The sequence below is a fragment of the Mus caroli genome, unplaced genomic scaffold (genome assembly GCF_978045245.1).
Source record: "Mus caroli unplaced genomic scaffold, Mus_caroli_1 scaffold_10, whole genome shotgun sequence".
Taxonomy (NCBI): domain Eukaryota; kingdom Metazoa; phylum Chordata; class Mammalia; order Rodentia; family Muridae; genus Mus; species Mus caroli.
This window is the reverse complement of record NW_028227265.1, coordinates 38,038,778-38,061,157: the sequence shown is the minus strand read 5'-3', so window position 1 is coordinate 38,061,157 and position 22,380 is coordinate 38,038,778. Positions and strand designations below refer to the sequence as shown.

Below are 22,380 nucleotides of genomic sequence, written 5' to 3'. Positions count from 1 at the left end.
CACAACTCAGCTCTAATATTTATAAGCTGTACACCTAGGTTGAGCAGAAATAACCAGGACACTACTCTATTCCCCAGCTATGAAATCCTTGCTACCTCCAGGCCACTTGCTACTGCTCCATCTTCCTTCCACCTCTTCTTTTTTCATTCTCCTTCCCTCCCCCCCATCTCCTCATCTCCCCTCCTCTTTCCTCTCTCCCCTGCTCTAATACTGCTAGCCCCACCTTTTCCTTCCACTGCCCAATCCCAGGCTGTAGCCTTTATCTAACTAGTTAAAATGGGGAGAAAGTTCACCTGAGATCACCTGAGTACTTGATCCACTCTCATCAGGGCAGCTACTCTTTTTTTTTTTTCTTCTTGCCTGAGTTTATTTGTAAAAATAGCACAGGACACTGGTCATCTGAAAATAGTGTGTGGGTAGGTGTGTCACAGCAGTCCATCTGTCTTCACACTGGCAGGAGCCTTTTCTATGGGGCCTTCACAGGAGCCTGTAGCCTGGGCCTTAGCTGGAGCTTTGGCCCCTGCCTTGGTTTGAACCTTAGGCTTTTTAGTTGGCAGAGCCTTTGACCCTTGGCCATGTAGCACTTTCCAAGCTTGGGGTGATCAATGAAAGCCAGACGGCTGAGTTTGCCTCAGTGGCTGGGGCCCTTTGGCATCTTGGGCCTTGATGGCCTCTGCGTGCGCACTCACTGCCTTTGCATTGTTGGCCTGCATCTTCTTCAAGCCTTTCTTGTGCTTTTTGGCAAAGCGCATGTTCCTTAGGAACTTGGGGTCAACCCCCTTAAGAGATTTGTATCTTTGCGACTGGGGTTTCTTGATGCCATTTCTGTGCCATTTGAGGGACTGGTTGTGTGTGGTGTGGTTCTTGGACTTGGCACAGCTCCCGCAGCACCTGTGACTGGAAGAGAAAAGGGGGCAACTCCTCTTGATGGAGCAGAATTAGCATCAAAATACAAACAGCACCAGGGCAACCCGCAACGGTAGCCAGCCAGCCAGGTGTTAGTCCTATGATGTCATCGTGATTTTGCTCAGGTTCAGTTTGGTCAGTATTCACTATTGACATATCTGTCAAGTCACCAATATCAGGAGTCCATAAAAGAGGCCAGCAAGTGCTTTACATAAATGGTCAAATTGTAACTCTTGTGGGGGTTGGTGGGGGTTGTGGTCTCAGTGTCTCCTGACCACCTTGCTGTGGTGGGAAAGCAGCCGTGGATGTGGGAATGAGTGACAATGAGTGGGTTCTACCTCTCTGTGAGCCTGGTATGCAGGCAGGGTCACTCTGTGTCCTAGCTGGAAAGCAAACCATATAGAATGTGGGGTCCAGAAGAAGGTATCCTAAATGAGTGATATGAAGTGGCTGCAGCGGGCTCTGGCTAGCAGAGAAGTCTTGTGCCATTGATAGAGCACGGGCTAGGTCTTACCTCCAACCATGTCAGAGATGCATGCTCTGGCAGTTCAAGAATAGTTGAAATTTGGATTTTTATAGTGTTTTTAAAGGTTTATAGATTTTATTTTATGTGTATGGATGTTTTGCCTACTTGGATGTGTGCGTGTGTGTGTGTGTGCCTGGTGCTCCTAGATCAGGAGAGGGTATCAGATCCCGTAGAACTGGAATTACAGACAGTTGGGAGCTGCCATGTTGGTGCTAGGAATCAAACCTGGCTTTCTGGAAGAGCCAGACACTCTTGACCAGGGGCCCATCTCTCCAGCCCCTCCCAGAGTGCTTTTGATCAGATGCTAACTAAATCTAGACTTGTTTAAAACTGCAGCGCAGGTGAGCCTGAGTACCTCTCCATTTTCAGGTTCACTGGCTCTCCTTAGCAAATTCCAGTGTTCTCAAGTGTAGCCCTGCATTATGCATGAAAAGAAGTATCTCAGAATGCATCCTCCCTGCAGGCAGTGCCATGCTGGGGCTGGGCTAGCCCTCCAGTTGCTCACAGTGACCGCTTCCTTCAGATCCTCTCAAAAGTTCAAAAGGCCAGAATTGGGAAGTCAGCTGTGCCCCATAGCAAATTTTTTTTCTTTTAAATTATTATTTCTGTTTCAAAAGGTATATTAAAAAAATTTTTTTTTTAGATTAACCTAAGAAATGGCTTTGGACTTGTTATTATACATGGCAGTATTCATAGAGAAATTAATTTAAAGTTCCTTTTAACTCAGAGCTGCTCATGAAAACGTGCACTGCACCTGGGCAAGGCAGAGTCTGTCTGTATTTACAGCATTTGGGAGACAGAGGCAGGAGAATTACTGTGACTTTGCAGCAAGCCCGGGCCACAAACGTGAAACCCTATCTGGGGGACAGGGAACATGTATTGAGAAGAAGAACGAAGATGAAAAAGACCGAGTGTCACTGTCCTTTCTTCCCGCGGAGACAAGAACGACACAGACACCAAGGAGGCAGGTTCACGCAGCAGCTTCTTTACTTACAGCTTTCCCCTGCAGCTCTCTTCCCCTGCAGCTTCTTCCCCTTCTTGCAGCTTTTTCCTACAGCAACCTCTCCACTTAGGCAAGGGCAACAACAACAACCCTCCTATACTCGCCCCAACCGACCTCATCTAGCTCTACCTCACCTCATCCAATCAGAATTCACACACGCTCCAGGCACGAGCTCAGGTCGGTCACAGATAGGCTGACAGATCAGGATCACGAGGAATGCGCATGCTTTTTCACTGCGCATGCTTGGGCAAGGCAGTAAACATGTGGGGTTCACGGGCCTGGCAGTGGGCCAGAGCGCCATCTTGGCCCATGTGGCCGCACCCACTTCCCGCAACCGAGAGTCTGCTAATATGGCCGACAATAGATCTTCAGATTCAGTTTTAGAGAACTGAAGAAAGGCAGGTGTGACCTTAAGGCCATTTGCTAGCATTCTTCCCTGTAGAGACCTAGAGTGACTTTTGATCTATTTTCTTTATACTCAGTACAGGGTAATATGGATCAATAGTCATAAAGGAAGCTCCTTTCTTTTCACCTCTCTCTACTGCATTCTTTTTCCCCTACTTTCTGTGCTTAGAACTCTTATACATGGTTGCTGTAGAAGAAGATATTCCGAATGTAGGGACTCAGTATGGGCATACACTCACTGGCTGCAATCTGGGCACCTTGGGATTGTTAGGTGATGTATACACGATTGAAGCAATAATGTGTGTGCTCTTCTGTATGTCTTGATGACATCCAACTTCACATCATTTTGTCTTCAGTGGTTCCTATAGTATCCCTGACAATCCAATTGCTATTATGTTTAAGTCCCGTTTTCTCTAGGAATTCTGTTTTGACCTTTATAGTTCTCATTGAAGTGTCTCTCAGCCTCTTTAGTGTTTATTCTACCTTAGCAGCAATGTCATACTCTTTTTTAAAATTCATCTTAAAAACATGTTATTTATATGTATATGTGTCTACATATGCTGTGCATCACATGTGTTGCCTGCAGGAGCCTGTGGAGGCCAGAAGAAAATGGCATCAGATCTCCTGGAAGCAGAGTAATAGGCAGTTGTGCGCCACTGCGTGGCTGGTGGACACTAAACCTGGGTGCTCTAAAAGAGCAGCAAGTGTCTTAACCTCTGAACCTTCTCTCCAGCTCTATTTGTTCTTTTAAAAACAAACAAATAGATGTTTGAGAGTTTTCTTTTTCCTTTCAAATTAACATTTTCCCCACCACCTAACACAGGACTGGGTTGTGGGAACTGAAAGCCACCCAGTGCAAGTGTACTCCCATGGCCTCTGTCTCCAGTCACCAGAGGTCTGAAAACAAAATGCAGACCTTGCCCAGAGTGTAGAGCAGCGGGTTAAAGTGTGATGGCATTTAAATTTGAAATGCTGTCGTACTGATTACCAGTACTGAGCACTGATGGCCCCAGTAGAAGAAGCTCTACCCTGGCCGGGTTCATGACTTCAGGCAGAGCTACCCCAAGTGCCTGGCACAGTTCTAAAGATACAGCAACTGCTCAATGAGTATTTCCTAAGTGAGTTGGCAGTGTTTTTATGTAGGGCCATCCCAAAAGACAGTGGACGTGAGAGCGCGCCTTCTGCTCCTTTGTGTGCCTCTCCTGCGGCCTGGGATCCAGGAAAAGGAGTTGTGGTTATTTCACTAGAAATGCACAGGCACCGCACCTTTATGCACATTCTAGCCGCTTCGTTTTCCTCTTTTGATGTTGTTTTTCTTTTTAAATATCTATGAGGTGGCCCCATGTTCCTGCTAAGGCATGGTATTGGTGAGAGCCATGTGCTGGGGTGGTGTTGTCGGGCATATTGTACTTGCATCAAGCAGTAGCTTGCTAAAGGACGCTGAAGGTATTTCTGGTTCTTCGGCTTTCAAGTTAACACCGTAGCAAACAGTGCTACAGGCTGCAGTGCCTGCTCAGTAGCCCCTGTCACTCTGCAGGTAGTGACGATAGTATACAGGCCTAACAGTAGAATTCTTACAAGGATCAAAGGCTTCTGCATTCACAGCTTTAATGTATGTTGCCAGACTGTCCTCCACAGAGGGTATGGGTTAGCCAGGTTGCCACACTCGTACCAACACTTTCTTAAAAATTAATTAATTAATTTTTTACACTCCAAATTTTACCCCCCCCCAATCCACCCTCCGACTGCTCCACATCCCATACCTCCTCCTTACCCCCCTGTCTCCATGTGGATGTTCCCTCCCCCCTACCTCACCTGACCTCTAAACTCCCTGGAGCCTCCAGTCTCTTGAGGGTTAGGTGCATCATCTCTGAGTGAACACAAACTCAGCAGTCTTCTACTGTGTGTGTGTTGGGGGCCTCATACCAGCTGGTGTATGCTGTCTGTTTGGTGGTCCAGTGATTGAGAGATCTCCTGGGTCCAGATTAATTGAGATTGCTGGGCCTCCTACAGGGCCACCCTCCTCCTCCTCAGCTTTTTTTAGCCTTTCCCTAATTCAACAACAGGGCTCAGCTGCTTCTGCCCATCGGTTGGGTGCAAATATCTGCCTTTGACTCTTTCAACTGCTTGTTGGGTCTTCTGGAGTGTGGTCATGCTAGGTCCCTTTTTGTGAGAACTCCATAGCCTCAGTAATAGTGTCAAGCCTCATAAACACTTTTAAAGTGAAGACATAAACAATATCTTCTGATTTGATGGGTGGTAAAATAATTCTAAGTTTACTTTGCATTCTTTTATGTAATAGGTTGAAAATCTTTTCACTGTTGTCTCTTGTCTCTCTGAACTTGTGTGTGTGTGTGTGTGTGTGTGTGTGTGTGTGTGTGTGTGTGTGTGTGATCACCTTCATCCCCTGGCTTCTTTCCTTTTTTATGCTCTGCCTTTGTAACATTGCCCATTGATCTAACTGTTGATCTGTAGAGACTGGTGGTATTAAGACAAATGTCTCTTGGCTGTTCTTGTTTGTTTATACCTTTATGCAGTAATTTCTCCTCGTCTGTAGTTTGACTTTCTGGAGTTTTGTCTATCTCTGGTGAATTATGGTTTGAAACTATTAAAGAGAAAGTTAGAAATAATTAGAATCTTTTATATCCAGTGCCTCCTGGGTAGCATGCTGTCCTGCCCTGGATGAGACACCCTCATTTCAGCATCTCCAAGCTGAACAGAGTAAGGCCTTAGTCTTAAGGTAACTTGCACTTATCAGATCTGCTGTGGCTACACTTTGTTATTCTTGACAGTGGTCCCATATCTAATCATTTGGTGCTGCTGGTTTGTAGATGCCAAAGAGGAACCATGAAGTGTTTGCATTCAATGAAAAGGTAAAGTCCAAAAAATGTTTTGGGATACCAAAAGATAGCCATAGAAACAGAGAATATATTCCGATACCTTCCCACACCTCCCCAGACAGGGTTTCTCTGGGTAGCCCTGGCTGTCCTGGAACTCACTCTGTAGACCAGGCTGGCCTCAGTCAGACTCACAGAGCTCTACCCGCCTCTGCCTGCTGAGTGCTGAGATTAAAGATGTGCACCACCACTGCCCTGCAGCTTTTATGAGCCCATCTTACTGCAGTTGCTGTATTTGTTATTATTAATCTCTTACTGTGACCAATTTATAAAATAAACTTTATGGGTATGGATATATGTGAATATGCTTTCTAGGCTTCCCATTTATACTGGGATCCTTGAAATGTGTCCCCTATGGAAAAGAAGGGGTGCTAGTTAACAATGCTGCTCACCTAAGTGTTATTTTTTTTATCTTCATTTTGATTACTTCATTTTGACTTATAGGTGAATTAAGGGAGAGCTGATGTTTTCATTACATTTTGTTATATTGTGTTTAAGTGAATTATGTGTGTGAGTATGTGTGTGTGAGTGTGTGTATGTGCACATGTGCTAGGAGGTTAGGATCCAACCTTGAGGGTTCTCCTTGGGAAGATTGCTCACTTCCTTTGAGGGAGGGCCTCTCATTGGCCTAGAGCTCACCAGTTAGACTAGACTGGTTAGTCATGGAGCCACAGAGACCATGTGTCTTTCTGTCCCCGGCACTGGGATGGCAAGCATGCTCACATTTAGAAGACAAGCATGCTCATGTTAACCATGCCTACACGGGGCGATTTTATATGAGTTCTGGGGAACAGACACAGTTCTGTGCCTGTAAAACAGGAGCTTTGTCAGCCAAATGCCGTGGTGTTGGTGGCTCCCGCTAGACTAATGAGAGGTGTATACGTTGCTCAGCTTCTGTGTTACTTATTTTTCTATTTCTGCAAAGATATACCATGACCAAGACTACTTATAAAAGAAAGCGTTTACTTTGTGGGCTCACAGTTGCAGAGGGTTAGAGTCCATGACCATTGTGGTGGGGAGACGGGCAGCAGGTAGGCAGGTATAGCACTGCAGTAGTAGCTGGGGGCTTACATCTCCTCCACATGAGGTGGAGGAAGAAGAGGAGGAGGAACAGGAGGAGTAGGAGCAGGAAGGGGAGGCGGGGGAAGGAGGAGGAAGAAGAGGAGGAGCAAGAGGAGGAGGAGGGAGACCGAGACCCAGTGACAACTCAAACAGTTCCACCAACTGAGGACTGAGCATTCAAATATATGGGCCCAGGGGGTCCCTCTCTGTCAAACCTCCACAGCACCCTTCTCCAGTTCTTAGATTTGGTCACAGTTCTAATGTTGGCTTTGAGACTGAGGCAGGCCTGTGTTATAATGGTGAGAAAGTAGCATCTAGTCCCATTATCTTTAGGTTCTAGGGAGGGATAGTGTACTTAATCATTCAGCTTTTGTGTCACTAGAGTGATAGCTCCCTCCCTCCCTCCCTCCCTCCCTCTTGGTTTAAGTTTTAAATGTTAAGCTTTGGATGTTAACTACTTTGTAGAGTTACCCTTATATTTCTAAAATAAGTTTTACCAGGTTATAAAAATAAGTTTTACCAGGTTCTTTTAGTATGATGTTGGACCTAGATTCCATGTTCTCATTAGACATTTAATATTAATAATTAATTAATTAGTTTATGCACACAGGTGTTTTCTTTTTATGCTTTGATATATATTATTTTAATAGAACAAATCTGGGACTGTCTTTTTCTATGTTCTTAAGCACTATGGAGTGCCCACTAAAATGGCCTGTCCTGTAAGTTATGTTTAGTAGGGAGTTCTTTGAGACTCTTTGGACCTGTGTTTCCCTGAGAGAGAATCCTTTCATATCATAGTTTCCTCTGTCTTCTGTGGTTTCCTTACCTTTCACTTTTCTCTGCGTTATTGTGCTAATTAATATCTTCTTGAAATCTCCTAAATGTAGCTTTTCTAATTTTTCTTTTGGGGCTTGGAACTGAATAAAATCTTTTATTCTTTGAATCTGTTTTTTTTTCCACCCTACTTAAGTTATTATTAAGTGGAAATGATAAACCTATGCTAAGAATATTCTTAAGTGTCTTTTTAAAAATTATGACACAAAAGGATGTACTTAACACAACATCCATATTTTATTGAGATACCAGTAATTTCTAAGGAATCTCAGGAATGTGCATAGAGTTTGTCTTTGCTGATCACTTGCCCTCTCTCAACAGGCTCTGAGGATGAAAGTGAGGACGAGTCCAGCTTCGAAGGCAGAGATCCTGATACTTGGCATGTTGGTTTTAAGATCTCATGGGACATTGAGACGCCAGGATTGACAATCCCTCTTCACCAGGGAGACTGCTATTTCATGCTGGGTAATGTTGGGAGTCTCGGGTGTGGCATTTGTGGGGTTTTGAAATACACTTTTGAATACTTTGAATTTGTAATGATTTTTCCCCATGAACATGTAACTCATAAATTTCTGGGCTGGCTCCACAGAAAGAACCCATGGTTCTGTGCCTTGTCTTCCTAGTACTGGGGAGGAGGCAGGAGGCTCCCTGGGGCTTGCTGATGAGCCTCTCAAACCAGTGAAGTCAATCTCAAAAGACCAAGAACACTGGAGGAGGTGTGCCAAGGTTGACCTCCAGTTTGCACACGTGCATGCATGCTTGCCCAGGTTTATCTCATTCCTGTCTGTTTGCAAAGACCTAAGATCTGGTGGCTTTTTAGCTAGAAAGAACCAAGGCCTGAGGTCAGTTTTTAGTAAGAATTATTTTCCTGGAAAGTTTGGTGTCTGTAGAGTTTCTGTATTGCAGGTACCAAGTGAGGTTCTGGGGAGATGTTGGAGAACAATAAACCTTATTCTTTGCTGCCTGGAACTTGGCAGTATGAAATAGAATATTATAAGCTCCCAGGCTTCAGTTCATTGCATGTTGGTGTCGAGGCCCTTGCTTAATCTATTGCTAACTCTGTATTTCATAAACTATTTCTAAGTCTTACTTTTTCTACCACTGAAATAAGCTCAATTTTGAAGGAGATTTTATATATTTATATGCCTGGAAAAACAGTATTAACTGGCACAACTACAGGTGTTTTATAAATATAAATATAGAGAAACTAAGAGAGTGTTAAGTACACACTACTTTCCTTTGCTGGGAGATCTTAGCATCTGAATCTTGTTCTTTGTTTAAACAAGAGACCAACAGTTTATATAAATACAATGCCAGTTATGTACACAGTGAATATATGCCAATACAATTTGTAGCAATAAGAAGGAAAGAAAAAATACCATTATTACTCCTAATATCAGACATAAACTTTTATCATTCGATTAGCATAATGGATATTAAAATAAAACATCCTTAGTGAGATGAACATTGTTCACATTAGAAGAAGGCACAAGTGAGGCAGGCGGGCAGGCAGACAGACAGACAGACAGACACACTAATCACATTAACACTGAGGGAGCACTAACTCTGCAGTAGGCCAGACTGAGGCTTTTGCCTTGGTGTTTAAGAGTAGGTTGGAAATAACCACATGAAGCTAAGTTTGTGGCTTCAGCTCAGTGTCTTGCTTCCATTTGCATCTTGCTTTATCTCATACACACCTGCTTCACATAGGCAACCTCAGACTCTATAAACAGCCTTCAGAGGGGGATGGCCATCCATATGGCGGCACAGAGGCCAGAACGCCTGGGCCACTCTAACTGTGGTCCTATCAGCTGGCTCTCAGGATGCTGAAACCTCTGGAATGCCATCGAGTTAAGGTCATCCCTTCCCTTTATCCCCCAGTTCGATTTCAGAATCCAAATTTTTATTCTGAAGTCTCTATTCCTGTTATTGAATACCATTTGTCTAAAAAGATTATAACTTAAGTTTTCATGTTTTCCCAAAAATTTGGCTTGAATCCAAATAAAGGACTTCTCTTGGGATACTGTGTTGGTAGTAATAATTTGCATATGTGGAGTCCAGAAGATCCAGGATGGTTTTCAAATGCCTTCCTGTTTATCTGTATATGAAACCACCACTGGTTTGCATTGGAAAAGCTCAGCGCTCTTTTGTGCATTTAGTAACATCCTCTATGATTTCTTCTGATTACAAAGCAAAGTGTGGAGGCAGGAGAGCTAACTGAGTGGTTTATAAAGAATGTGCACTTTAGTTGCAGAGAACCGGATTCCTGTTGGGCTGTTTACGACCGCCTCCAACGCCAGGGCGTTTGATACCCTCTTCTGGTCTCTGCTGGCACCTGCACTCATGTCTGTATACCTATACACAGACACACATGCATAATTAAGGAAGAAAAAGCAGCATATGTTCATTCTAGAGAAAAATTATGTAGAGTATAAAAGGAAAGAACATAAAAACAAGTTTCCTATGTGATTAATATATTCCTGCCCAGTCTCTTCTTATAATGGATATCTGCAATGGTAGTAATATTAATAACAAACACATTTATTAGGAATTAATGACAAGTGAAGAATTCTGAAAATTTGCTTGTAACCCCAAGAGGCAAATGTTTGCTATTGTAAAAGAAGAGGCCTAAGGCCTAGTTAGCTCCTCCGTGGTTACATAGCTAGTAAGAGTCAGGAGTTAGAGCCTGACATTTGAGCCTACTCAGGTTTCAGCATTCCTACATCTGGGCCTTTCTCTGACCCCAGGTAACCCTGTGTCCCCTCCTCCCCCTGCTACTGCACCACTGTGGGCTTCAGTACACTTCTTGCCACTAAGAGGCGTGGCTCTGCAAGGGAAGCCAAAATGACGGCATTCTGTTTGAATTTACTTTGTTTTTCGGTTTTAAAGCGTTTTTGTTTTTAAATTTAATAACTAGATAAATGTTGAAAGCATTTAATTAGGCACATTATTAAGACATTGAATTGATTACATTATCCCTCTGATGTAGTTGTTACAAGGGAAGTACGGGTTCGAACATTCAGTGAGTCTCTCGGTGCTGGAGGTGATAAACTCAAAACATTAGCACTTTCTACATCCTGCCTTCAGACGTAGATGACCTTATTGGTTTCCACGGTCCTGCTTCAGTCATAGCAAGTGTACCCCAAAGTGTGCATTTAGAACGTATTTTTATGAAGATGCCATATTTGGCATTTTAAATGAATTTTGAGTACTCATGTTATAAACTAAAATAAATTCCTATTTTAAAAAAACCTCATAATTAAAAGCATATATATGTAAAAGCAACTGTTGTGTAGCTTTGCCCTTTCACATTAGTCTTTAAAGTCCAAATAAGGAACCTTACGACCGTGCCTGTGCTGATAACTGAAGCCTGAACTTCACAGCACCTACAAAAGGGAAACAGTTTAGCTCAATTTATAATAATATATTGGTCTGCAGAGGAAGTACAGACTGAACCCCACTGTCTCAAGTGAATACTCCAGGGGTGTCTGATGGGGAATGTGTCGGGTGCCTGTAATAAATCCGCTGCCGTGGGCGTGAGCGAGAGCCTGTTGGCAGTGCCTGAGGACACACTTCATGGCTTGTCACGGTTTTACTTTTAAATTGGAATCTTTGCCCTAATCTCAGAGTTAGACAAGACCAGATTTGCAAACAGATTTACAATTTTCACTAATTTTCCAACCAGGACTTCAAAACACACTTAGAGGAGGGAAGGGGGAAAAAAACCCCAACCAACCCACCATCATTCTGGTGTTTCTCAAGGCCGGGTGATTTACTCTGCGACAGCTGTTTTCCATAGACTGCTTGTAGCTAGGGAGTTAGAGACTTGGGAGTGCTTGGAGACAAACTGGCTTTGCTTTTTGTGGAGCAGATTATACAGTTCAAGGGACAGCAACTAAATTCTGTTCATTAACCAGGAGCTGGGCGTGGAGGTGGGATGTTTGGGAACAAAGGTGAATAAACACTGAGACCTCTGTTGGTCCCCTGTCCCCTTTAATGCATCATCATGATGTCTTAAATGCCACTGGTCCTGGCTGGTCTCATGTCTTTTATGACTTAAGGCCAGCTGCGCCTCACTTTAAAATGTCCATCCACTGTTGGAACGATAACCAGCTTCAAAGCCTTAGTTGTCAAATTCCAGAAGTGAAATCCTTGGCCGAAGCAGAACGAGGCAGTAGGAATCAAAATGCCTGGCTTTGCTGGGTCTGAGTTCCCCTCACCATTGTTTAGAGGGAGCGAGGCAAGGCTGTAGGGCTTCTGGCCCACTGAGCAGGTTCTGGGCTCCCTGCGCCATCCATGACCTCACGGCATCCACACATCTCGCAGTCTTGGCTGCAGTGTAAAACGAGAACTTCTCTCTGCCCTGTTTCTGGCCTTGCTAGGAATGGGATAGGTGTGTGGGTCTGTGCTTTGCAGGCTACGCTTGGTACAGGGACTTACTGCAGACACTGGGACTGGGGCCACGGCACACTGGAGAACCAAGGAGGCCCAGCAGAGCAAGGACAGAGCTGAATGTAGCCACTTCTCCTGCCTCGGGCCCTGGGTTCTATGGGCCTCAAAGCTCATGACTTTACACGCATATTTCTGTCGCCTCACACAGTAACTAGGAGAGCAGTAAATCTCACCCATTGGCTCTGGAAGGTGACAGGAGCTAGCATCTGGCCATTGCTGAATGGAGCAGTATTACTTTGTTTAAGGCTGCCTTTACTTATGGAACCTGGTCATTTTGTTTTAGATTTATTTCCCCATGTATGAAATACTTGTGGCTTAGCGGCAGCAAGGCCAGAACACCGTGAACATTTGATGTGGTGTAACCTGAAGTGTGGCGCCTGCTCCTGGTTTTCAAGGAGACATGGGCATTCTTGTTGGAGGCTATCACCCTGTGGGCAGGAATAACAGAGGTCGCTAGGATTTAACTCTGCCTGACTCGGGGCTCCCTCAGGACTTAACTTGGAGACTGTAGTATCTTTGTAAATCCTTCAGGTGTTCTTAGGCCCTGCTTAGATTTAGACATTATATTCAAAGCCAAAGGCTTTTGCCATGTGGTTCTGACCCCATTCCCCCTCCTCCCCCAGCCTCTTAAGTGACCAGCTGAAGTACAAAAGTACTTGTAATTTATGGCTTAATCATAAATTCAAAATAATTATACTTTATTACCTCTCACGGGCCTTGAGATGTAGGTGCTATGTTCTGCTCTCTGCCGCGGCAAGGGACTAAGGGAAACAGTAATAAATTCTAACTGGAGGCTGCAGCCCGTGAGCTCGAGGAGTTGTCGTTTCAGTGGAAAGCACTTGAACAGCCAAATGAGCACCTGTCATGTGTGTTTTCACTCTGAAAGGAAGAAACATAGCAGGATGGTTCTGGCTTCGTGTCTAATACCAACCGTGGGCTGCCGGTCTCATCCTTTCAGTAGTGGCAGAGCATGCGCTCACTGACGGGTTTCGTGCCCAGGTGAGGATGTCTCCTGAACTTTTGCTCTCACACATCTGGCCAGAGGCTGATCTTTTCACACATGTGCTTCCTGTTTCCTGGTAGCCAGTAGAGCTTGGAAGAGAACCGTACCTGGTGGACCGAAAGGCAAGCGTGCTCTTCAGTTTTTGAAAGGGTTTTCTTCTCTCTGACACTTCCAGACTATACCCAGCTCATTGTCTCTCTTGAACTTTACCTCCTGTATATGTCATGGGTGTTCAGTGAGGGACGGGCCCTGTGCTAGAAACCTTTATATGCTGTGTTTCCCCCCTATGACAAGATCATCAGGAAATGGCTATTTTGCTCTCACTCCCAGGAACACAGGAATATTGATGGGGATTAAATGCTGATGTGTGCTGGGTTCCCTTCTTAAAAATGTATGTGTGAGTGTGGGATATGTACGTGTATGTAGTGTGTGCCCGCATGTGTGTGTAGGTGCCAATGCACGGAAGTCAGGGGATGACAGGTCTCCTCCTCTGTCCCTCTGCTTTACTGTCTGGGATCTAGGCTGGTGCCCAGCGAGTGCCAGCGATCCTCCCAGCTTCAGCCCTCTCCCAGCGCTGCAGTTACTGTCATACAGTACTGCACCAAACTTCTCTTGTAAATCCTGTACTCATGTGACATTTGAACTCAAATCTTGATACTTGCTTAAAGTGTTCTTGTCCACTGAGCCATCTTCCCAGGCCCCAAGACTCCTTTTGAAAGGAACAGTCCTCTAAAAGTAGTTTGTGATTGTCACACAACACAGAGATGTGCTAAGACACATTGAGTTGTAATCTTTAGGTAGGAGAATTTTATATGGTATGAGTTTGATCAGTAAAGATTTGAAAGAGAAGTGAGCTTTAGAGACATGTGACAGAAGTGAGCTTTAGTGTGACACTTTGTTTTTGTCCTCAAGACAACAGGTCCAGTGAATTGTGTATTTAAATGCAAAGCAAATCTCTTCACGGTTTCTGTATGAATTATGTAATCACCGGCCTTGGGTTTCTCTTCCCTGGACTGTTCTGAAGATGACGGTGGTTTAGGTTCCTCTGAGTGAGAACTGTTTCAGCTTTATCTACTCTATACGCCTTGACAGAAATAATAATAATAATAATAATAATTAATAAGCAGTTATTGAATGTGTGAGTGAGTCAGGGGCCCATGAGATTTCGCCTTCTTTATTGTTGTCTTTATTGTTGTGTGTTCTTGACCTCCCTGTGGGTGGAAGTATCTAAGAATATACTTAGTAATGATGTTGATTTAGTCAAGTGACAGTTGTAGATTCTCCTTCAAAATCCATGTCCTCATTAGCTTGGGAAGTTGCATAGGTTTCCAGTACCAGAAACCGTGTGTGTGTGTGTGTGTGTGTGTGTGTGTGTGTGTGTGTACATGCACATGCTGCATGGAGTTCCATGAATGAGTAAAACCAAGATTGACTTTATTTTTATTTCATAATGATATGAAGGTAAAGTGTAATATAAAGGTAAAATGGAATATTTACTTTTGATCATTCCTGACTAGAAAAACTTGTATATGTGTGTGTGTGTTTTGTGTATGTGAATATGTGTGATTATGAACTATATAGCACTTAAGAGGCTTGTTCAATATAGGAACATAGTACATATTTAGAAAGATTACCTTCTAGAATATTTTTAGATTTCTGATTTTTCTTTAGGACATCTTAAAATTATCATCTTGTTTGAATGTAAAAGATTGATTTATATGGTTATGAAGGATATGAAAGCATTGGCAACTAAATGAGATTTTAAAAAAAAAAAACATTACAATAATATACTCACTTTCTAAAACAATAAACATGGTATCTAATGGGGAAAATGCAAGAAGAGTTTAAATCAACTAGTTATTACCAGTTTTTACCAGTTTATATATTCTTTAACTTCTGTTAAAAAAAAAAAATTGGATGTAAGACCTGAGTTAAAAGGTCAGAAGGTGTGTAAAGGCACAGAAGTGGAGGTGTCTGGGGCTGCCTTTCCTGCAGTCATTAACTGGACGTGGGAAGTTCTCACCTCATGTTACTTGAATCTTAGACAGGAGTGATGGCTCTGTCCAAACAGGAGGAAAGCAAGAACAACTTCATTCGACGCTCTGTCAGCCCACCTTGTCTCTCCTTACCCTTTGGTCTCTCCAGGCCCCTCTGCCCTCATTGCTGTGGGAGGGCTCACAGCTTAAAAGAGGCGAGTGAGAAGGTGGCTCTTGCCACAGTGGGATTAGAGATCTTTACGCAGACTTAGAGAACAGCAATGGATTATTAACTTCAAGACTCTGTTCTCCTTAAAATGCAACAACAAAGCAAACATTCCATGAGTTAATTTCAAACAAGGGGACAGAGTTGAGCTCCCCTGCTTCCATCTTGTGTGGTGGTTTTGTGTGGCTAGGGACGGAAGCTAGGGCCTTGCAGTGCCAGGCCTTGCAGTGCTAGGGTACTCCACTGCTGGGCCACACCCCTGGCCTGTGTGTTCTCACAGAAGCACATTTAGGCTTGTGCATTTACATAGCCTAGACTTCACTGGAGAGGCTTCACCATGCCTTTTTTTTTTTTTTTTTAAGTTAACGAATAGCTCTCCATTGAATATTTCCGTTTTTATCTTCCAAAAATGATGTATCTGAGTTTCAGAGAAAAGAAAAATGGTATTGGGAAATTAATAATGTGTGAGCCATACTTGTAGAGAATCTACAAACTGCAAGAATATGAAAACTAGCAATAATATTTATAGCAGTCATTTAAATCCTCCTTGCATTTTCCTATGTTTGATAGTGTTGTTTTTTTTTTTTTAATTTTTTAGGGCTTAAAATATATATCACTCCAAAATTTGCATTTCATTTAGTTCTCAAAGCTGTCATATCCTCAGTATTTCTCTTACTGAATATTCCTTGAAAACATACTTTTAAAAATTAGTATAAAATTAATCTTTTACACCCAAGCAACATGGCGAAACAGGGGTTTTTGGCACCAAGCCAGTCATTGGAACGTCATTTGGACAATTATCTGTGTACGAAGACTGTCTTCATGGTGCTGAGGTAATCTTAGATTCCAGCATCTAAGTACAGCTCAGAAAAGAGGCACAAGGAGGAGCGCAGGGAGGGCCCTTTGGTTTCTCTGTCACCTCTCCCTCGTGCTGAGCCATTCGGAACCAAGAGGGCAGGCGAGCGAGCGCAGACTGCAGAGTGAAGTGAGCATCTGGCTTGCTGCAGACATGGCAGCAGACCCACCCTAACCAACTCTGACCTGAAGTGCCAAGTCTGCCCAGTGTCAGGCCCACGGTAGATTGGCCCAGGCTTCTGTGTGACCTGCAGAGACCCAGGATCTTGGTTTGTCTCGGTGAACTTAGACTCTGAATCAGATCCAGTGTTGGCTTCTTTGCACCATTTGTGTGCCATAGAAATGGTGCCATATCTAGGCAGCTGGACTCAAGGCCTAAGACTACATCCACAGACTCTCTTAGAGCTAGTGTGGTGCGTGTGGGCCAGGCCTTCTGGCCTACCCCTACTGCGTCAGCTTCCAGCTAGTTCCCTTAAACTCAAGCCAGACACCCATTTATGGACCCATCCATGGTCTAGGCTTGCCTCTGAGAAGCCAGGGATTGGCTGAACTGTCTATTGACCCAAGCAGCAGGCCAGCCCACTTAGAAATTAGCAGTGTCTTAGAAAAGAAAAAAACAAACAAACAAACAAACAAACCTTGAAAAATGATATATTTAAAGTTTTGCAGAGAAAATCTGCCAATAAATAGTACTATACACGATAAGACTATCTTTCAGAAATAATGGTAAGGAGAATTCTTTCCTAGACAAATAGAAGATATAGGCATTCGAAAAACTACAACTCAAAATTCTCTAATAAAGAAATTGTGTTACATAAATAAGTAACTCAAATTTCTTCAGTAATTTCAGAAACAAAGTATTATCTTGTATAAATTAATAATTCTCATAAAAATTCAGAGACAACGTATTAAAAACCAGTATTGCTGGCTATAGTAATGGACATCCACTATGGAGGCTCTGAGAGGCACAAATTGTGAGTGGATAAACTGAGGCATGGTATCCTTGTGGTGTGTTATTAACTTAACTAGACTGGACTGTTGTTGCTGTAAATTACACAGGCCTCATAGTAAGTAGGAACCATGTAGTGGATACACAAAGGGTAGGGACAGAGGAGTCAAAGCGTATCACTGTTGACGAGTGACTATGTTGTAGAGGCCAGAACAAGAGGAGGAAAGCAAAAGGGCCAATATAATGCAATGAAAGATGGCAGTAAGTCAATGGATTCAGTTCTGTAATCATGTCCAGTTATAGAGTTGCTGTATGGGTTCCCTAGAACAAAACCCCACTACAGCACCTCTGCCTTAGCCACACAGCCCAAGAGACCAGTGGATGCCCTGAAACCATCGGGGTGCTAAACCTGATTTTCTTCTATACATGTGAATTTATGTTAGTTTAATTTATAAGGTAGGTATAGGAAATTAATAGTAATAGCTATAATAGAATAACTATAATTATGCTGTAATAAAAGTTCTGACTAATAGCCTGAACTTACAGAACGAGTATAATTTACCATAATAAAGTTCTGTGTACGTGGATTTCTTCTAAGAACCTCAGGGTGTACTCCTCTTCTCGTGCCGAGGTGTGACCCGGTACCTCCGTGATGAGATGGAGCGAAGTGAAATATGGCTGTTGTGTTGCCGTAGCAGGTGCTGATGGCCTTGGATGTATGTCAGAAGGATTGTGCACTTCCAATGATCCTGGCTACTCAGTCATGATGATCTAGGTGGTGGGTGTTGAGTCAGTTGTGGATAATTGAGGCAGCAGAAAGTCAAACTGGAGCTAAGGAAAGACCGCTCTCTGTGCTACCTACCAGACATGCATCTTAGCCAGATACCCCTCTGAAAATGAATGGGTAGCAAAAGAAGTACCACGCAAAGTAGCAACCAAAGGGAAAGGTGACTATACTTACATCAGACAAATGAGAGTTTATGTCGCAAACTCATGAAATGCACAGGTCATGTATAATAACAGGAAGTTGGTAAGCCTTTATTCATGGAGTAGTTGTAAATATACACTCCCTAGCATACCTATAGACATGAAGCAGGTATTAGAACTGAGGGAAGAAATATTTATATATATATATATATATATATATATATATACATACACAATAGTAAGAGAGCTTGGCTCTCTATTTTCAATAATAGATAGATCATTGAGACAGAAAATCAATAAAGGAACAACAGGCTTGGACAACCATGTCAGCCCAGCAGATCTCACCGATGAGTCTGGAAGAGCCTGTCCAGCAGCAGGGTACACAGTGCACATGAAGCATCTCCAGATCAGATAATATATTTTGCCATAAAACAAGAATTGACACTTTTAAGAAATCATCTTCTTTACCACAATGATGCAAATGCAGAAATACCTGTGACAAGAGGCAGACTGTAAAATGCATAGATACTGGAATTTCAGAATGCCTCAAAAATTAGTTTCTTAAAAAATGAAATAAAAAGGGAACTAAGAACATTTAGAGAAATGAAAATGGAAGCAGTGGTGCCAAAACTTTTGAGGTTCAGCTAAAGCACCTCACAGAGGGGAGTTCATAATAATGGGTGCTCAGGATAAGCTGGGGGAAAGACCACAAATAAACAACCTGAGTTAATATTTCAAGACTCTAGGAGAAAAGGAAAAAACAAATTTCAAACTAGCAGAAAGAAGGAAGGAGCAAAGAACAGAGGAGAAAGAGGTGAAATGGACACCAGAAGGATGATAGGAAGCGTGTGCAAAGCTAAGATTTCAGTCATTTGAAAAGTTCAGCAAAATTAACAAGTGTTTATTTAGCTGGACTAAGAAAAAGAAAGAAAAAGAACAGAGAAATAAAATTAGAAATGAAAGCACCATTGTAAAACTTGTATCACAGCCTGAAATAGATCTTAAGAGATCGCTGCCAATAGTGGCCTTCTCTCAAGCAACTTAGTATTTAACCTAGGTAAAGAAGTGCGTTCCTAGACACAACCCATACTGAGGGAGACTCAGTGAGGGGATGGAAAAGAGAGAGAACCCCCACAGGAATCACAGCCTCTTGGCAGAGAAACACTGAGGTCTGAGGGCTTTGCCCAGCGTAACACCAAACATTTAAAGAGCCTGTGACAATCCTTCTAAAGATCTACAAAACTGAGGAAGAAAGAACACTTCCAGATGTGGGTAATGAGTCCATGATGATCTTCAGTCATGATCCTAACAGTAGAGAAAGGCAGACCCAGCATCTCTGAGGAACACAGACTAAAAAATTCTGAAAGTATCAGCAAGCCATACTCAGTAACAAAAGGGTCACATACCAAGATCTACTGGTATTTATCCACAGTGGGCAGGATAGCTTAGTCCATGCATATTGAATTCTGTTGTGTATTATATTAATATATTAAAAGGATAAATCATGTGATGATTGTAACAGATGCAGAGAAACATTGGACAGACTCAACATTCAGTGTCATACATGCGAAAACCACACACACATGTCAAGACAGGGCTGCCCACTGTTAGCACTTCTTATCAGCATGGTACTTGATGTTGCAATAAGGCAAAATAAAGAAATAAATGTAAGGCTTTCAAAACTGAAAGGCAGTAGTGAAACAGCCTGTGACTGCAGATGATGCTGGATATGAGCAACTCTAAAAAGAAAATGAAAAAAAAAAAATAAAGGAACCCATTAGAGCTAATAATGCTGCAAAGATTGCAAGCTATAGATGTAAAATAAAATAGTTTCAGTTATATACAAAATAGACAATCCCAGTTACAATAATACTGAAAAATTATGAAGGGATATGTTTAACCAAGATGGTGAAAGTTCTGAATACCAAGTACTGTAAAACACATTGGAAAGAAATTGACGTCACAAATAAGTGTCTGGGTAGCTCATGTTCATGGATGAGAAGAACCAATTCTGTCAGTATGTCCATATTACCATCAGGTGGATTAGAAATTTCTGAAATTCCTATCAAAAATTTCAGTAACTCTTTTTATAGGACTAAAACAAAAAGTTACTAACTGTGATGGTTTGTATATCCTTGGACCAGGGAGTGGCACCATCTGAAGGTGTGGCCTTGTTGGAATAGGTGTGACCTAGTTGGAGTAGATGTGTCACTGTGGGTATGGGTATAAGATCCTCACCCTAGTTGCCTGGAAGTCAGTCTTCCACTGGCAGTCTTTGGTTGAAGACGTAGAACTCTCAGCTCCTCCTGCACCATGCCTGCCTGGATACTGCCATTCTCCCACCTTGATGATAATGGACTGAACCTCTGAACCTGTAAGCCAGCCCCAATTAAATGTTGATTTTTATAAGACTTGCCTTGGTCATGGTGTCTGTTCACAGCAGTAAAACCCTAACTAACTAAGACACTAACATTTATATGAAACCATCAAAGACCTTGAATAACCAGTGAAATCTTATGCAAGAAACAGCTAAGATGGAGTTCTCCTAACTGTCCCAATTCACACTGTAAGCTGTAGCGAACATGACTGTGCTGTGGCATTTGTGTTAGTGATTTTTCTCATTACTGTGGCAGATTATGGCAAAGCAGCTTAAGCAGTGGTATATTATGGCTCACTGTTTAAGTCCATTACAGCCCAAAAGACATGGCTACAGTGTCTGAGGCTGTGGGTCACATTGTATCTGCAGTCAGGAAGCAGGCCTGAATGCTGTTGCTACTCTGATTGCTCTTCTAGTTTCTTTACTCCAGGACCCCAGCCAGGGGGATGGTAGTGTCTAATTCTCAGGTTGGTCTTTCTCCTCAGTTAGATCTTCTAGGATGCCCTTATAGACCTACCCCAAGGTATATTTCCCTGGTGATTTTAAATCTAATGAAGTTGACAAGTTTGACCGTCAGAGCATTTGTCATTTTTCTGTTGTTATTATTTTTTTTTTGAGGCATTGTTTTGCATGTAATCTTGACTGGCCTGGAACTCCAAATGACCAGGCTGGCTTCAAAGTCGTAGAGATCCACTTTCCTCTTTCTCTTCTATTGTGGGATTAAAGGTGGATACAAGCCATAATGTTTTATATTTAATTTTGGCAGAATGTATTTCAGTACTTGGTCAAGATTTTGTCCTATAGACACTCAGTTCTTTTCACAACTTGGGAAACAGGCATGCCATCTTTTTGGTCATTCTTTTTTCTCTGCTTTCTCTCTCTGCTTTCAGTGAGCGAGTTCTATGTTGTGCCATGTCTCTTCCGTGTCTGCCTTTCATGTCCTTCTGAGTGCCAGAGGAATCTCTTCGGCTCATTCATCTGCCTCTGTAGGTTAATTGTTTTTCCCCAGCAAGCCCTCTGCCATTCATGCTAGCTGTGGTTTTCAGTGGGACAGTTCTAGTTAATAGCAAAACAAAGGCCAGCCAGCAGTCTTCACCAGGCTCATGGGATTCTATTTGCAACAAACAGCTTGGACCTTCTAATAACCACAACATCTTCTAGAATCCAGTGTCTTCTAAGGAAGCTGAGTATTTTCTAGCATGCCTTTCTCTCAGTTTGAGCCTGTGTTCAGAGGCTCTAACAGTCAATGTGGTTCCATTTCTTTGAACTGTAGTATTTTTACCTAAATCAGTGATTTCTTATCTGTTTATCCTTATACAAAGCTCCTTGGCTCTTGGCTCCTTGGGGTTTGTCTGTGGGAGAGTGAACTTTCTGGCCAAATGTGTTCCTACAGCCAAGATGGCAGCTTGGTAAATTGGAGCATGCTTCATGACTTCTCTGTGTCTTCCTGTGCAGGGATGCTTGTGGTATGAGCAGATGGGAATCAACTTCTTCTAAGTCCTCAGTTCAGCCCGGCCTGGGTTCCTTCTCAGAGCACAGTCAGCAATAGCAACATCCCAGCATCTGAACACAGGTGGTTATGTGCACACAGCATCCCTCAGTGGCAACAGCCTTGACCTGAGCACCTGTAGCTTCCCCGGGCTCTGTGGCAGAGGGTGAGCCCTCCTCTTGGGATCTCATTGCATATTTATTTATTAGGCAGACTGCTCTTTCAGAGACAGCCATGCATCAACCTCTTTTGCCCTTCTTTAATCAAATTCCACCCATCTCATTTCCAGTGCAGACACTGGCTTCTGGAGTATTGACCCCCTTTTCCTAAGGCATGGAGCTGCAAGGGCTTATAGAGTTTTTATTTTCCAGTGAAGATTGTCAGGGAATGGGGCAGCCCCTGTCTTTGTCCAGTCTGACGTCTTGCCAGTAACTTGCCTTCCTCCTCTTATCAGCTATTCAGTTCTGAAAATGTTCTCACTCAAGGGTTTCCC

The 22,380-nt window shown here is 42.9% G+C and overlaps 1 protein-coding gene across 2 annotated transcripts in view; it reads left to right on the top strand.

Moving 5' to 3' along the window:
• Window positions 1-22,380, top strand: part of Fto (FTO alpha-ketoglutarate dependent dioxygenase) — a 351,507-nt gene that overhangs the window by 117,367 nt on the left and 211,760 nt on the right. For both annotated transcript variants that reach the window (XM_021171161.3, XM_021171162.2), the window contains exon 4: window positions 7,955-8,098. In XM_021171161.3, coding sequence (XP_021026820.1) covers window positions 7,955-8,098 — 144 coding nt within the window. The remainder of the gene's footprint in view (window positions 1-7,954; window positions 8,099-22,380) is intronic.